Below are 17,815 nucleotides of genomic sequence, written 5' to 3'. Positions count from 1 at the left end.
TTCCTGTTCAGTTACATGATCAAAAAGCTCGTCTGCACATACACAAAAGAACACAAAGAAAACGGAGAGTGGGGGAACCTGAGTAATACCCTTCCCTGGCTACTCTCAGGTCACCCCAGAGCCACCACGGCCCATTCAAGTCCCATTTCCACAAGCCCAGAGACCCAAAGGCAGCTCAGAGAATGCAAATTCAGTATTTAGAGGAACAGATACCCCATCTGAGCTCCTGCCAGGGCTGTCTCAGGGCAGCCTCAGCCCCAGTGTCCAGTCAATGGGAGCAGCTCTCTGAAGGCTCTTTCGGACCAATGGGAGGAAGCAAAAGCAGGTAAAGGAGGGGATTGACATGATTTGTGGAGGAACAAAAACCAGAGAAATAAAAGGCTAAGAAGGACTAGTCGTACACAAACAGCTGGCTGTTCAGTACACTTGTCTTTGTAAAAAACTCCATTGCTAACTATTTTCCTGGGCAAGGGGCTCTATTCTGCGTGTGCATCTGTGTATAGGGGTCTGAGTGCCAGCAGCTGGAGTGGGACCGCTGGTCGCACGGGCCTGTGTGCCTGGGTCCCACCAGCTGCTGCGACTGCAGGCGTGCACGTGAACGTGTGATTCGCAGCAAATGTCAGGCCAGACGAGACAGTGAGGAGGTGGCCTGGGAGCAAGGGGAGGGGGTGTCTAAGGGCGAACCCATGGGACCTGACTACTGGAGGGACCAGGGAGTCCTGCCTGACTGCTGGAGATGGGTATGGGGATGTAGGCAGAGCTGTGAGTGCCTCTAGGCAGGAGGCACCTCAGAAGGGCAAGGATCCAGATCTGCTATGGGATGGAGAGCATACCCAAGGTGAGACACCAGGAGGTCTATGGCGTGTCTGTGCTATCTGTGTTCATGCGGGGAGGTCTGTACCCCCCAATCCCTGGGGCTGCAGGCCTTGGGGCTCATCTATCCCAGTGCAAGTAACCAGAGGGACGGGATCCAGGGGCCAGGTACGGACGTGAGTATTTCCACTAGCGGTCCTTCATCCTGATCAGCTGAGAGGGAAAAGGATGAGGCTGCTGATACGGCTTGTGTGAGTGCTGCACGTGTTCCTCTGCATTGATCTGCGTGGCCAGACGCAGACATGCGTGGTCTATTTGTGTTCAGGTCTGTGCCTACCAGCAACACCTTCCCAGCCTCGCCACTGCTTCCCCCTGGGGGGTGGAGGTGTGGTGGCCGCTTCTCAGGCTTCCAGATTCAGCCCTGGCCCAGCAGTTGAGTTGGAAGATGTCCTCAGCACAACCACACTCTTTGGAGTTCGGCACCAGGGCACAAATACATGGAGCAACAGGGAAGTTAGCATCAGCGTTCTTCCAGTGACAGGTGCCAGATGGAAGAAGCCAGAAAATCAATACTTTCCAAATATCAACATCAACGCTTTTTGTAGCCTTTTCAGCCACAGATGTTAAAATTTTTTGTCCAATTAAAAGTTACCACCTGGATTCATTCCCTTTATCTTTAAGCCAAGGCACCTGAATTACAGCTGAGCAGCTTCCAACAAAGACAAGAAGCAGCTTCCAGCAGTGTCTCTCTCCACAGAGAAGCAGCAGCCTAGAGCAACCATTTTCCTCATTCAAATAAATGACTAGATTTGACCTAAATTTTAGAACCGTGAAACACACCACTGGTAAATGAATTGATGTGTTGCTCCCTCAAGGGTGCAAAATGTCATTCTTGGGTCACTGCAACTCAGAGGTGTTGCTGCGGTTTGCATGTCTAATGGGTTGGAGCTATAGTAGCAATAAAGACAATTGCAAAGATTCCACTGAACACATATCACTCCCAGCCTGTGCTTATGACTATTCAGTTGCTGTCTGTGCTACCTACATTAAAATCAACATGCATAAACTAAGGTTACAGTCATATTTCCAGTGGCAGTGCAGAAAAACCATAAAGGAACTTAATTTCACCAAATCACTGCTTGGAGGGGCCTCTGGAGGTCATCAGGTCCAAGCCCCTCCCCTCAAGCAGGCACACCCCCCCCCCCAAAACCCACACACCGTGCACTCCCCCCCCCCCCCCCCATGCACTCACACATCACAAGCACACGCGCCGTGAGCACACACACACCGTAAACACCACGAGCACACTGAAATCACCACACACACTCACACTGCAAACACCAACACACGCGCACGGACAGCGACATGCAGGATAGGGTGTGTGCGTGCACAGCTGTCTGGTGTGCGTGCACACAGTGGCACACAGCTACACGCACACACAGCTGTGCACACTCACACACCCTCCTGTGCATACAGCTGCATGCACACATGCACAGCTGCACACACAGAACCCCACATAGGCACAGCTATATGCTGTCCGCACACCAGTGCACAGATGCAGCTGCACACGCACACGCAGGCAGGCAGAGCCACAAACAGGCAGGCAGAGCTGCGCACAGCTACCCACACACGCAACTGCTCACAGCGTGCATACGCCCAGACACATCAGCGTATGTGGCAGCGCACAGAAACACACATACACCAGCGCATGCAGTCACACGTGCAACGGCGTGTGCACGCACACAAAGTTCTACGCACACACCCAGCTGCATACCGCGCACCCTGACTGCACGCACACAAAACTGAACGCGCGCATGGCTACGCAGGCACAAAACAGCGCGCACCCCTGCATGCGCGCCCACAAACCACACACGCAGCTGCATGCATGCACATCCCCCCGGTCACAGAATCACAGGAAGGTTGGAAGGGACCTCTGGGGTCCATCGGGTCCAAGCCCCTCCTTGAGCAGGGCCACCTGCAGCCAGCTGCCCAGGACCGAGTGTCTCCGAGGTGGGAAATCCTCCCTGGGCAACCTGTGCCAGGGTTCGGTCGCCCTCGCAGGGAAAAAGCGTTTCCTGAGGCGCAGAGAGAACCTCCTGTGTTCCAGCTGGAGCCCACTGCTGCTGGTCCTGCCCCTGGGCACCGCTGAGAAGAGCCGGGCTCCGTCTTCTCTGCACTCTCCCTGCAGATATTTGCACCCAGTGATAAAATGCTCCTGGAGCCTCTCGGCTCCAGGCTGAACAGCATATCCTGGTGCCTGGGGTTGTTTCTCCTCAGGGGCAGGACTTTGTGCTTCTCACGAGGTTCCTGTTGGCCCATTTCTCCAGCCTGTCTGGGCCCCTCTGGATGGATGTACACCCTCTGGTGTATCAGCCACTCCTCCCAGTCTGTGGTCATCTGCAAACTTGCTGAGGGTGCACTCTGCAATTCGTATATTGCACAAATACCCACCAGTGTATAATACTGGTGGGTATACGTCATCATACATATGTCATCACTACTTTTTCACAGACTGTGAGCACAGCTTAAAGGTATAGAATTACTGCCTATCCCTCCAATTGTTCTCAAAGAACAGATGACCAGAAAAAAACCAAATGTGCAGATAAGGCACACTGCAGAAAAGTCTTTATGTTAACTGATTCTTACCTGTCTTGTTCAGGATCAGGGTTCATAGAGCATACCCAGCTATCGGGGTAATTCTTCTCCACTGAACTCAGCTGGAATGGGAGAGTCCGCCACTTCAGACATACATCTGTTAGACAAACACTTTTCAAGTCAGAAATATAGAGCGTGAGACACAATATAATTTTTTCCATAGAACTTCTCAAGCCCATTTAACGCCCAAGGACCACACCAATTTCCGAAGTATATCCGACCATAATAAGACTAGTGGCCAAAAAAAAAAAAAAAAAGTGAGACAGCCACAGGATATACTGAGTCAATTCTTGCTTCAAACTTACAAAATAGGGTACACTGAGTCAATTCCTGCCTGCACGCTCACAAAATGCTTGGAGGAAGACCTCAAATCTTGTACTAGACATCCCTAAGAAAAATCTGATGAAGCCTGTCACCAATCGATACTAGAGGACCTCACACTCACTGCTGCAATGACAGCACGTACAAACCAAACTGAACAGCCAGTCCTGAAATCATTGCTCATCTCAGAAGTCAGGCGGTCTGATTTATCCACTAAAAAAAAAAAAATTATAATAATTTAATAAATTTTAGATGAACCAGGAAGACAGATTTGGCTTCCAGAGCACTGCTGGCCTAGCAGGAAACCAATAGCTTACAAAAATCAAGTTTTGCCAAGAAAATGCAAATGTTCTTACATCAGGCTCTGGAAGGATGTCAATAGTGGAGGACAAGAAGAATGAGAGGAAAGCCCCTCCTCTTTGGGAGGAACTTGGAAAGGACTGATAAAACCATCAAGGCAGGAGAGCCTAACAAAGTAATTCCACAAGACTGGCCTCACATTCCTTGCTACATCCTCATCCCCAAGTCCTGTGGGGAAAATGAGGTCGAGGGAGTTTGGTGTCCCTCTACTAAGAGACAAAGTGGTTGAGATCTCCCTTACCCCAGTAAGGGCTTAGCCAGAGCTGTTCAGAGGTGCACAGAAGAGAACTTGCATTAAATTTGAAAGTTGACTGTAAACCATTCCCTTCTGGGCTCACTACCAATTAGCAGACCAGTGCATCACAAGGTAAGTTACTTGGCCACTTTCCATTGCCTACGGGGAAGTTGGGATGGGTGGCTTTGTCCAGTTCCAGTTCACACCTGCCCTGTTCTGCAAGGGCACCTGAAGAACATCACAGTTAGTAAACTGTGCAGGAAATGAACCTTACGCCAAGGTGTCTAAGTGTACCACCAAGTGCAGACAAAGGCAACTCACAGAAGGAGACAAGTCCTAGAAGGGGATAATGATAGAGAAGCTCATCTCACATCTTCTACCCATTTAGCTGCTTCCCAACTGCAGCCTGGAGTCACAGAATGACAGAATCCCAGACTGGTAGGGCTTGGAAGGGACCTCTGGAGATCATCTAGTCCAACCCCTGCTACAGCAGGATCACCTTGAGCATGTTGCACAGGATCGCATCCAAGTGGGTTTTGAATCTCTCCAGAGAAGGAGACTCCACAGCCTCTCTGGGCAGCCTGTTCCAGTGCTCGGTCACCCTCAGAGTAAAGAAGTTTTTCCTCATATTGAGATGGAACTTGCTGTGTTCCAGTTTGTGCCCATTGCCCCTTGTCCTGTCACTGGGCACCTCTGAGAAGAATCTAGCCCCATCGTCTAGACACCCACCCTTTAGATATTTATAAGCGTTGATCAGATCCCCTCTTGATCTTCTCTTCTCCAGGCTAAACAGACCCAGCTCTCTCAGCCTTTCCTCATATGAAAGATGCTCCAGTCCCCTCATCATCTTCTGCTGGACTCTCTCCAGTAGTTCCCTGTCTGTCTTGAACTCGGGAGCCCAGAACTGGACACAGTCCCTCCTCCCCCCTTCCCCAGGGAGGAGCAGCCTCCTAATTGCAGCTTGGTTGGACGCACCGCACTGAATCGTGGTAGGGATCTCCATGGCTCTCCGGCGTTTGTAGCGCAGTTCACTAGATGGAGGCTGGTTCCAGTTTGCTGACAAATAACCAAATTCATCCCAGAACTTGCTGATACCTCTCTGGGCTGGAGAACAAACAAGCCCTTGCTCAGTATGCAGCCATTACCACAAAAATCACCACCTGCACTCCTGGCTGTCCTCCCCCCTTAGCTGCCTTCTGGCCACTAAAGTTTCCCCTTCTAGCCCCTGGTAATTGTGAAGCGTCATTACCTATAGCAACATCCTTCCAATACTGAGCCAAATGCTCTCCCATGGCCTTCAGCAAGTGTCGATACTCTTTGGCATCAGCAAAGTCTTGTTTATTATGGGTTGGCTCCAGAACTAAATAGGGCACATCCACCACGCCTACCACTCCACCACATGCCCTGGAAGAGGCGACACACAGTCACGAACATCATTAAACTACCAGGTCATTCAAAGACACAATATTGAAAATAACGGGATACACACACGCACGCACTCACCCACCCACCCATTCCTGCAGCAGTTCTGGTTTTAATTTATTAGCTTTCTAAATCAGACTCGAGCTGGCATGCAAAAAGTAAGGTGGGCTCAAATATTTGTATTTGCTATCAAGATCTATTCTCCCTGCCCCTAGAATGAGGCAGTATTGCTACCAGTATTCATCAATGCCAGATGCCAGCATTGAGCACAAAAGCCTCATACTGCTACAGATGTGACCAACACCTGTGTAGAGAACTCTCTATCAAGAAACCAGGGAAATATTCAGCAATATTCATTTTTCATAGTCCAAACTAAACGCTCACAAAACGAGTAAGCCTCATGCCCGTGAAGAATGATTAATGCAGACCAAGGTTATTGCACAGCCTAAGTTATATGTAGGAACATGCCAGGCTTAAGCAAAAAGATTTCTGAAAAATCTCCAGGAACTCACATGCCACCCTCCAGCTGCGGGCCCACCTTCTCATACATCTTTATCAGTCGACTGCAGTTATAAATGAACATGCCATCCAAGTCACGCTGCTCAATATTGACACCAAAGATAAAATTCAGTTCTTTGGGTTCCTTCAGTGCCCTGTAAGAGAAAGAAACAGAGCCTCAGAGATGTTAAAAATAAAACTAATTATTTGCTGTCATTAGACAGAGGGTACAGAAATTCAGCACCTTTGAGCACTACAGGTTTACTAACACCTGCCCTGTAGTCTGCTATTTCTAAAAAACGTAAAGCATTTGTTGAATGTGCATTATGATTAAACATGAAAAAAACTGCAAAAACTTTGCAATACAGACACCAATTTTGGCTGGACAGTATCTATTCAGATAATTTAATTATTCATTTGGATATGTTTCTCCTTCAGAAATGGATTCTGGTTTTTATTTCAGATCTGCTTGTTCAAAAAAATTACACTTAACTAGTTTTATGAAAGTACTGTTAGGTACAGACTGGTCCTCTCCAATGCTGTTTTGGTTTGTATTTTCCCAATGTAGATATCTATGCTAGATAAAGCATGGGAATTAAGCTTTTGATACAAAACTACAGTCTTGATATTCAGATTCTGGGGAAGTTCTCATAATTACAAGTTCGAAAGCTGAAGACACAACACACAGCCCAAGCAGAGATTTTTTTCTGGAAACGACAGGATAGCAATTTGCATGATTTCTACTTCATCTATACAGCAGGTGACTTTAACAAAAGTTGGCCTCAAGTATGTTTGTGACCACATACGGATTGCTGAATCGGAATCTTTGATTATCACAAATTGTATCTCCTGTGATGCAGAAAGCCTCGAGAGATCTCTTTGCATTTAAATCAAACAAAATCCTTGTGTCTCATAAACAGAACTATTGTTCTTTACCAGACTAAGTAGGTTCCACAACTTACATGAAATCCATGCTGAGGATTTTTCATAATGAGGAACCTCAGTTTCAGGCTGAACATAGCATCAAATGCAAGGTTCAAACTTTGAACTATTGCAAAGCATAGATTATACCACTGTCCTACCCAGCCCTCTCATTTTTTACCTCCCTGATTTCTCCCCCCACATCAAATTCTTAGCACTTATTTGCTTTATCCCAATTAGAAATTTGACTTCTTAAGTGATTAGCTGAAGACAGTGGAATACTTTAAAATGATCTGTTGACTGTCTACTAATATCAGATATTAAAAGAACCTGAGCTGTGCATGCATGAGCACTTGTGGTGGGCTGACCCTGGCTAAGGGCCACAGGTGCCCACCAGAGCTGCTCTATCACTCCCCTCCTTCTCTAGACAGGGGAGAAAAAGTGTAACGAAAAGCTTGTGGGTCGAGATAAGCACAGGGAGAGATCACTCACTAATTATCATCACGAGCAAAACAGACTGAACAGAGGGAATTCATCTAATTTATTACCAAGCAAAACAGAGTAGTGGAATGAGAAATAAAATCCAATCTTAAAACACCTCCCCCCACCCCTCCCATCTTCCCGGGCTCAACTTCACTCCCAGCTTCAACCTCTGCCCCCCCTCAGCGGCACAGGGGTACGGGGAATGGGGGTTACAGTCAGTTCATCACACGGTGTTTCTGCCGCTTCTTCATCCTCAGGGGGAGGACTCCTCTCATCCCTCCCCCGCTCCAGCATGGAGTCCTTCTCACGGGAGACAGTCCTTCACCAACTTCTCCAATGTCTCTCCCACAGGCTACAGTCCTTCACGAACTGCTCCAGCGTGGGTCTCTCCCACGGGGTGCAGACCTTCAGGAGCAGACTGCTCCAGCGTGGGTCCCCCACGGGGTCACAAGTCCTGCCAGCAAACCTGCTCTGGCATGGGCTCCTCTCTCCACGGGTCCACAGGTCCTGCCAGGAGCTTGCTCCAGCACAGGCTTCCCATGGGCCACAGCCTCCTTCAGGTGCCTCCACCTGCTCCGGCATGGGGTCCTCCATGGGCTGCAGGTGGAATCTCTACACCCCCTCATCCTTCCGCCATGGGCTGCAGGGGGACAGCCTGCTTCACCATGGTCTTCACCACAGGCTGCAGGGGGATCTCTGCTCTGGCGCCTGGAGCACCTCCTCTCCCTCCTTCTGCACTGACCTGGGTGTCTGTAGAGTTTCTTACATCTTCTCACTCCTCTCTCCAGCTGCAAAAGCTCTCTCTAACTGTTTTTCTCTTTCTTAAATATGTTATCCCAGAGGCGCTGATTGCCTTGGCCTTGGCCAGCGGTGGGTCCGTCTTGGAGCCGGCTGACATTGGCTCTGTCAGACACAGGGGAAGCTTCTGGCAGCTTCTCACAGAAGCCACCTCTGTAGCCCCCCCACCCCGCTACCAAAACCTTGCCACGCAAACCCAACACAGCACTGCACAATAATAATCTGCAGATATAAGATGCATCTTAAGATGTCTTAAGAGTCATGCACTTCAAAATAAATCCCTGAAATAGATTAATTTCATGCTAATTTTCTGTTTAAAGCCATCCTCCTCCCTGCACAGATGTTTAAGTACCCTGTAACACACCTTCATTTAAAATGACAACTCTAAAATAAGTTACTAGGAAAACACCTGGAACAGTAGCCTTCAGTAATTTTAAACCTAAACCTTTGCCAAGAGGTGTTCTGAACACTGCCAACATAGAAGCTGGGCTGGAATGTCACCCCTTTGGTCTCAGCTCATCCAGGTGGACAACCGTGATTTGAGAGCATTAAGTAGGTGTGACGAAACACCCATCTCAGGGATTAAATTTCTTTTTTTCTCACTTCTGGAAAAGGATGTAGAGCCTTAAATTTCAAGTAACAACGTGCACTCACCTACACAATAGGAAGGGCATCTCCTCATTTTTATCAGAGAGGACAAGAAGTCAGATTATCATCCAAACCACGGAAAAGTGGTGGGCCAAAAGCCCAGGATTTTATTACTAGAACTTTAGTATCTGTCCTATCCGCTGGATTTATAACCTGACCTTAAACAGGCTTTGGAAACCAGAAAGCAGTTCTTTCATTGATGCACTCAGCACCATATAAACAGCAGCAAACTGTCCTAGGATATTCTCTGTAACTCAGAAGTTTTCTGAGAGGCTACAGAAATTGTTTCATACAGAAGGTTTCCTATTATACACATTTTCCAGGAATTTCTTCTGTTTTCTGGATAAAGTACACAATTCTGGAAAAGCCTGACCCTCTGAACTGTCTGATCACTGGTGATGAACGCAGGGAAGTCAGAGCTGGCTGAGCGGCCGGCAGCTCTCACCCAGCAGCACACATAGCCGAGTCCATACCGAAATCCAGACAGGCCTTTTCCTCTGCTGTTGGTTAGCTGTCGCATACATCTAGTTTCCTCATCACCACATATTTGAAACCTGACTAGAGATAATCTTTTGATGTATCTACAATTGGGGTATTCTTCCAAACCAGCTGGTTTACATTTTGTGGCCTACCAACCTTCTTAGATTTAAACAGAAAGAACTGCTGAAGAAAACTTGGAATCTTTCATTTCCAACTAGTCAATAAAGGGCACAGAAAAGCTATTTCCAAACAAATTTGTATTGTCCAAGTTCTTTGTCTGCTGCTCATCTGTTTAAAAGGAAAAAAGTATTTTTCCCATTGACAGGAAGGCCAGAAGGCCATTCACAAAATTTTACTTTGCGCACTAATGTCATCAAAACCAAGAACTGAAAGAAAAGCTGTATATGGAAAAGTACCTAGAAGCTGAAGAAAACAGCTTTTCCCAAGAGTTTCTGCATTCTTCAGATCATAGCTCTAGCACTTTTAAATTAAAGCTGCAATTATTTAGTTATTTTTAGCATTTTAAGATGCATTAAATCCATCTCTGGCAACAAGCCTGGGATAGTTCAGACCTAAGCAGCCATGTAAACTAGCATGCAAAGCAACCAGGTGGGAATGGAGACTTGGTATATACAAATCCCTAACTTTCTCAGACTCAGCATTAAGTTTTAAGAGCATTTGTTTCTGGTTATGTCTTCATTTGTGAAATGCATATGACAAATTTGCAAGAGAGTGAAATATTCCTGTGAGTACATCGATAGTGAAGTTAATTGCAACCAGAGCTAAATTAGAACAACGTTTTGGGATTTCACAGTACTGACTATAACAGAACTCAGCAAGTTTTTAGAAAACATCTCTACAACTCTAAAAGCCATTTTACTGTAACTTGCTAATGTTTGGTTCCCTCCCTAAATCTTACCTGCAGATCTAAAGCAAAAGAGTCAAAAAAGCTGATGTGAAAACCAGCTAAACATTTACAGAAAACAAGCCAAATCCAAAGATGTCTATCGGCAAGTAAGAGGGGAATAGCAGAAGCAACCAGAGCAGCAAACTCAGTCCCCTCGGGTTCAACAGCCAGGGCATACAGGATGTCTGCAGATATTTAAGCTTTGAGCTGAACTGCTCCCTCAACATCTGAGCATGTGGAGTGAACAGCCTGGGAAAATCAGAGCTTTGAACCACCTTGTACTCACCGCTGCTTTGCATCCTTGATCCTTTTCTTGACATCAGCCTCCCGGCGCATAGTTATTGCAGAGTTTTGGACTTGACGTAGTGTCACCTGCAAACAGGAATCACACAGTAAAACTGCTGCTGTGAAATTCATGAAATTAACTCACTTCTATGATCTTTCACCTTTCAAGAAAATCTCAGAAACATTTTAAATGTAAAGAATTCACAAATGGTTGAGGGTGATGATCAGGCAGCACTTGCTGCTGGGTTGTTTAAGCAGCTACAGAGTTGCTCGGAAGAAAATGCCTAAATGTAACTAAACATCTAAGGTAACTGAAACCAGAGGGCAATGAGGCACAGGGTAACAGCCAGGGTATGTGAGTACTGTTGTTTGCATTGGATGCCAATAGGAAGTACAGCGATTTTAAGCTGGTGTCACTTGCTGACCCACCTGGCATCCCTGCCAGCTCTCCTCACACCCAGCAGTGGGCTGAGTCTCAGCCTTGTCCCCATCAAGAGCCACAGCCCCTCTCCAAAAGCCCCTGCCCAAACACTTAAGAGCCAGCTGCACAGGCAGGGAGGAGAAACAGCCGAAAATCACCCAATTTTACTTCTGTTCAAATACCGCCTGTTCCCCTGGCCTCTTCTGCAGAGGCTGACATCAAATAAAGTGCCTGGGGGCTGGGGGTTGCCTTCCCACTCAGGATATATTGGAGGGAACGTCAGCACACTTCCCTTTTGGGTGGGAAACCACACATAGATGTTGAAGCACATCCAGTGGTTATGAGATCAGAGAGCTGCCTGAACACTGCCGGCAACTCAACACTGACTGAAGTCAGCACCTGCTTAACCGAACAGTGGGTGCTACCACTGGGTGCTGAAACAGCCAGCGCTGCCCCAAAGCCAGCACTGCTCCAGCAGTGCCCCAAAGCCAGTGCTCGGAACTGTTCCTCAGCGCCTAAGACGTGATGTGCTGCCAAAGCACAAGGCTCACCCTGGACTCCCGTGTGAGATCCCCTCCCAGGCGCAGCTCAAGTGCACGGGCTTTACTCTCCGCCTCACGAGCCTTCTCCTCCGCTGAAACACAAGGGAAAAGGATGATGTCAACTATTTAGTACAGACAAGAGTATCATAAGACATTCACCTGAGGAGACCAATTTTCAGAGAGCCTCTGCTGGATTGACATGTACAAGGGCAAAAGGTAACACAAAAAGGTACAAAATAAAACCTTACATATGAGAGAGCACCGCTGACATGTCATCTTAAACGTGCTCAGAGGACACAGTCAACACTGGCGTAACAGCAGGGCTAAACTCTGCAAAAGCATGTTTAAAGGAAGGATCCATGAGCAAGTTAGCAAGGAACTGGAAAGAGTAAGGATGCAAGTGGCCTTGACTGCTCTGCCCAGAAGCGTGAAGGCAGAGAAAGGCTCTCACAAAACAAAGACTGAGTTCAGGCTTGAAAAGGGGTTACGAAGAGGTAATTGCAGAGATGAAGGGAAAGGACTACTCTCAGAAATGCGTTTATCTTCGATAACTGCTAAATTTTGCCTGGAAAAAGACAAATCTGTGCCACACACAAAACAGGATACAGTGTTCTGAAAACCGACCACTACCTCTATCTTTGCACACACGAAGTTTACTACTTAAAAGAAATTCCACTTTTTTGCTTCTCTCCCAGACTACCAATAAGACGCCTGGCAACAGGTACCCATCACCCTCATATTGTTTAAGGTTCATTCAATAAATTTCATTTTCAGTGAGGAGATCCCTTCCTAAAATTCAGACACAAGTTGCTTTGGTAAATTAGCGCCACGTACCTTGCACCTGCATGCTCTCCATCCAAAAGCACATTGGCTACAACCCTCTCCCATTCCCTTCAGGTCAGAAGCCTGTTCTGCTCAGAGCTGTACAAGAAGGACATGGAGCTGTTGGAGCAAGTCCAGAGGAGGCCACGGAGATGATCCGAGGGCTGGAGCACCTCTGCTATGGAGACAGGCTGAGAGAGTTGGGATTGTTCAGCCTGGAGAAGAGAAGGCTGCGGGGAGACCTTACAGCATGTTCCAGTCCCTAAAGGGGCTACAGGAAAGCTGGAGGGGCTGGTGACAAGGGCAGGGAGTGACAGGCCAAGGAGAATGGCCAGAAGCTGAAGGAGAGGAGATGGAGATGAGGATCTGAGGAAGAAATTTCTTCCCTGTAAGGGTGCTGAGGCCCTGGCACAGGTTGCCCAGAGAAGCTGTGGCTGCCCCTGGACCCCTGGCAGTGTTCAAGGCCAGGTTGGATGGGGCTCTGGGCAACCTGGGCTAGTGGAGGGTGTCCCTGCCCATGGCACGGGGTTGGAACTAGATGGGCTTTGCGGTCCCTTCCAACCCAAACCATTCTGTGATTCTATGAACTAGTTGAGTGAGCAATCTTCCTCCATCACACGGGCCACGAGGTCCACGGAGGTAGACATGGACTGGCAAGTAATGCCCTGCTTGGGCAGGGAAAGCTGGAGCTGCAGCTGCCACCTGCAAGCACCCGACTCAGGCACATGTGCTGTGGATGCAGCACCAACCTTGCCACAGTGTTCCCTGTGCTCGCTTCTGAGCATGGAAATTCCTGAAAGAGGATGCAGTGACACTGCAGCCTTCATCAACTGTAGAGATTTCTAACAAACAGAAATAAAGTATGAACAAATAAAGTATGAGCAAATAAAGTATGAACAGAAATGTTTACATGCAAGATAACTAGAAGAAATGATAAACCACAGGTTAAAAGCACAAGTCCCAGTTGACTGGAGGTTGGCCAATGTGATGCCCATCTACGAGGGCCAGAAGGATGATCTGGGGAACTACAGACCTGTCAGTCTGACCTCATGCCAGGGAAGGTTGTGGAGCAGATCATCTTGAGTGCCATTACGTGGCACATACAGGACAACAAAGCAATCAGGCCCAGTCAGCATGGATTCATGAGAGGCAGGTCCTGCTTGACCAACCTGATCTCCTTCTATAAGGTAACCCACTTAGTGGATGAACGAAACGCTGTGGATGTGTCTACCTGGACTTTAGTAAAGCCTTTGACACTGTTTGCCACATCATTCTCCTGGAGAAACTTGCTGGTCATGGCTTGGACAGTCATATGCTTCGCTGGGTAAAAAACTTGCTGGATGGCCAGGCCCAAAGACTTGTGGTGAATGGAGTTAACTCCAGCTGGCAGCCAGTCACAAGTGGTGTTCCCCAGGGCTCAGTATTGGGACCAGTTCTCTTTAATATCTGTATCAATTATCTGGACGAGGAGATAGAGTGCACCCTCAGTCAGTTCGCAGATCACACCAAGCTGGGCGGCAGCACTGATCTGCTGGAGGGTAGGAAGGCTCTGCAGAGGGATCTGGACAGGCTGGATTGATGGGTCGAGGCCAACTGTATGAGGTTCAACAAGGCTCAGTGCTGGGTCCTGCACATGGGTCACAACAACCTCATGCAATGCTACAGGATTGGGGAAGAGTGGCTGGAAACTGCTGGGCGGAAAAGGACCTGGGAGCATCGGTCGACAGCGGGCTGAACATGAGCCAGCAGTGTGCGCAGGTGGCCAAGGCCAACAGCATCCTGGCTTGTATCAGAAACAGTGTGGCCAGCAGGACCAGGGCAGTGATCGTCCCCCTGTACTCAGCACTGGTGAGGCCACATCTTGAGTTCTGTGTTCAGTTCTGGGCCCCTCACTACCAGAAGGACATTGAGGTGCTGGAGCGTGTCCAGAGAAGGGCAAAGAAGTGGTGAAGGGACTGGAGCACAAGTCTGATGGGAGTGGCTGAGGGAAATGGGGTTGTTTAGCCTGTAGGAAAAGAGGCTGAGGGGAGACGCTATCACTCTCTACAACTACCTGAAAGGAGGTTGTAGCCAGGTGGGGGTTGGTCTCTTCTCCCAAGTAACAAGCAATTGAACAAGAGGAAATGGCCTCAAGTTGTGCCAGAGGAGGTTTAGATTGGTTGTTAGGAAAAATTTCCTCACTGAAAGGGTTGTCAATCACTGGAACAGGCTGCCCAGGGAAGTGGTGGAGTCACCATCCCTGGAGGGATTTAAAAGACGTGTAGATGTGGTGCTTAAGACATGGTTTAGTGGCTGGACTTGGCAGTGCTGGGTTAATGGTTGGTCTTGATGATCTTCAAGGACTTTTCCAACCAAAACGATGCTATGATTCTTAAAGAGTGGTGCATGCTGACAGGCACAGATACGATTTGGAAATACAGCTGGTATGCACTGAGGGATGGCGTGGCTTACACCAAGGTGAGCAGCAGGCCTGCATCTCCGTAGCAGGAGGGCAGCAGCGCGGTTGCAGCACACCCTATGAGCCATCTCACTCCCTGCTGTCCCAACACAGGGACAAAGTGCCGTTGTGAGACACCCAAAATAAGGAAATGCAACAGTGGAGGAGTAACCTTGCCTGAGATTTACAGAGGATGAGGTAGGCAAGAAGATGACAGGATAGCAATTGGCTCCTAGAGATTACCAAGCACCTCTCCAAAAAGCCACACTCAGTTGCCAGCCAGAAGGAATCCAGATACCGTAGCCAGTGTTTGATAACCAGTATCCACCATCCTCCATGCCATGGTCAGTATTACTTGCAGAAATGCACATTTTTGGTGTGTGCAGGTACGGCAATGCAAACGGGCAGAGTCAACTTAGACCGTTACAATAAAAATCACCTTTCCTTACTATGCAGTGTTACATTTGAGTTTTGTTCCACTAATTCCCACAGACGCACACTCCAAGATTCACAGCAGCTTACCAAGCAAGTCACAGCAGAGCTGCGCTGTGCGACCAGCTTCATCATCAAGACATAGCTTGGCTAAACATGAAAATGCAGGAGTTTGGAGACAGCTTAAAACACTTGGTCCATTTAAATCAAAGCTTGTATGGCAGAAACTAGTGGGCTAAATGCAACTGTGTCTAGAGGGAAGACCACAGCAGTGACCCGTAAGAGCACAGGTCAAACCTGCTCCACTAATGCAATGACAACTGAGAAGGCATGGCTGACAGGGAACGATCCCGTGAGTCAGAGGATTGAGGCCCTAATGGGCAAAAATGCATGCCCTAAGTGGGCTGATGAGCATACAGCAGCTAGAATCCACATCCATGTCTTCCCAGGGGACAACAGGCACAGCATGGGACTGCCAAGCAAGTCACTGGACACACTAAAATATCCTGGACTTGTACCCAGTACAGAACACGGCTGTTAATGACTTTCAGTATGGGACACCCACGTGACTCTTGACCTTTTCTGTTTGCTCTTCAGACTTTCTAAGAGGGTTTCTTGAAACTAGGCAATGGCGATACCAAGACGCCTTGGTGCAGTATTCAGTCTTGGTTCAGAAATACACAGAGAACAGCTAGTGGTCTTTCATAGCTACCTCGCCCAGGATAGGTACTTTCTTCCTGGGTCTATCTGCTCACTTAGGGATCTGGATGCTCCTGCTTATCACCTGAGGCAGGAAGTCAGTTCCCAGGGAATGAAAGTGGCTTTTCTTCATCTTAAATGTACGTATGTCTTCACTTCTGAGCCGCAGCTGTTCTTGGATATGCCAATGCTATGTCACCAATAGTCATAGCTGCCCATACTTTTTTTTTTACTTTTTTTTTCCCTATAGCTGTTTTTTCAGTAATCACAAATTTTGGTTCAACAAGCTCATAAGCTACTTCCAGAGACTCATCAATCCCTCAGTAGAGTTGTACAGTACGATGGGTTCCAATACATTCCTGGCAGGCAGCCATGGCACACTGGAACTGCAGTTAGCTCAGCCGAGACCCACCATTTCTCACAACGCACCTCTAGTTTTGAAAGAGAAAACTGCAAATCATTCCCTGGTGAAGATCCCTCCTAGTAGCTGTGTGCATCCTTGGTTTGGGTTTGCGTGGCAAGGTTTTGGTAGTGGGGGGGCTACAGGGGTGGCTGCTGTGAGAAGTTGGTAGAAGCTTCCCCCATGTCTGACAGAGCCAATGTCAGCTGGCTCCAAGACAGACCTGCTGCTGGCCAAGGCCAAGCCAATCAGCACCTCTGTGATAACATATTTATGAAACAGAAAAACAGCTAGAGAGAGCTTTTGCAGCTGGAGAGAGGAGTGAGAAGATGTAAGAAACTCTGCAGACACCAAGGGCAGTGCAGAAGGAGGGGGAGGAGGTGCTCCAGGCGCCGGAGCAGAGATCCCCCTGCAGCCCATGGTGAAGACCATGGTGAAGCAGGCTGTCCCCCTGCAGCCCATGGAGGAAGGATGAGGGGGTGTAGAGATTCCACCTGCAGCCCGTGGAGAACCCCACACCGGAGCAGGTGGAGGCACCCAAAGGAGGCTGTGGCCCATGGGAAGCCCACGCTGGAGCCCTGGCAGGACCTGTGGAGAGAGGAGCCCACGCCAGAGCAAGCTCCTGGCAGGACCTGTGGACCCGTGGAGAGAGGAGCCCACGTCAGAGCAGGTTTGCTGGCAGGACTTGTGACCCTGTGGGGGACCCACGCTGGAGCAGTCTGCTCCTGAAGGTCTGCACCCCGTGGGAGAGACCCACGCTGGAGCAGTTCGTGAAGGACTGTAGCCCGTGGGAGAGACTCACGTTGGAGAAGTTTGTGGAGGACTGTCTCCCGTGAGAAGGACTCCATGCTGGAGCAGGGGAGGGATGAGAGGAGTCCTCCCCCTGAGGATGAAGAAGCGGCAGAAACACCGTGTGATGAACTGACCGTAACCCCCATTCCCTGTCGCCCTGTGCCGCTGAGGGGGGAGGAGGTTGAAGCCAGGAGTGAAGTTGAGCCCGGGAAGATGGGAGGGGTGGGGGGAGGTGTTTTAAGATTGGATTTTATTTCTCATTCCTCTACTCTGTTTTGCTTGGCAATAAATTAGATGAATTCCCCAAGTTCAGTCTGTTTTGCTCGTGATGATAATTGGTGAATGATGTCTCCCTGTCCTTATCTCAACCCATAAGCTTTTTCGTTATACTTTTTCTCCCCTGTCTAATGAATGAGGGGAGTGATAGAGCGGCTCTGGTGGGCA

General features: G+C 48.5%; 1 protein-coding gene across 4 annotated transcripts in view; it reads right to left on the bottom strand.

Moving 5' to 3' along the window:
* MORC2 (MORC family CW-type zinc finger 2) overlaps nucleotides 1-17,815 on the bottom strand; it is a 61,617-nt gene that overhangs the window by 8,878 nt on the left and 34,924 nt on the right. For 3 of the 4 annotated variants that reach the window (XM_075769188.1, XM_075769190.1, XM_075769192.1), the window contains 6 exons: nucleotides 11,799-11,881; nucleotides 10,828-10,913; nucleotides 6,319-6,459; nucleotides 5,634-5,788; nucleotides 5,360-5,488; nucleotides 3,460-3,565 (listed from right to left, as the gene is read on the bottom strand). In XM_075769188.1, coding sequence (XP_075625303.1) covers nucleotides 3,460-3,565; nucleotides 5,360-5,488; nucleotides 5,634-5,788; nucleotides 6,319-6,459; nucleotides 10,828-10,913; nucleotides 11,799-11,881 — 700 coding nt within the window. The remainder of the gene's footprint in view (nucleotides 1-3,459; nucleotides 3,566-5,359; nucleotides 5,489-5,633; nucleotides 5,789-6,318; nucleotides 6,460-10,827; nucleotides 10,914-11,798; nucleotides 11,882-17,815) is intronic. The other variant, XM_075769189.1, reaches the window with a different exon arrangement.

This window comes from Balearica regulorum, chromosome 17 (assembly GCF_011004875.1).
Source record: "Balearica regulorum gibbericeps isolate bBalReg1 chromosome 17, bBalReg1.pri, whole genome shotgun sequence".
In the NCBI taxonomy this organism is placed as follows: domain Eukaryota; kingdom Metazoa; phylum Chordata; class Aves; order Gruiformes; family Gruidae; genus Balearica; species Balearica regulorum.
Note: the sequence above shows the minus strand (reverse complement) of the source record. Positions and strands in the feature narration are given on the sequence as shown.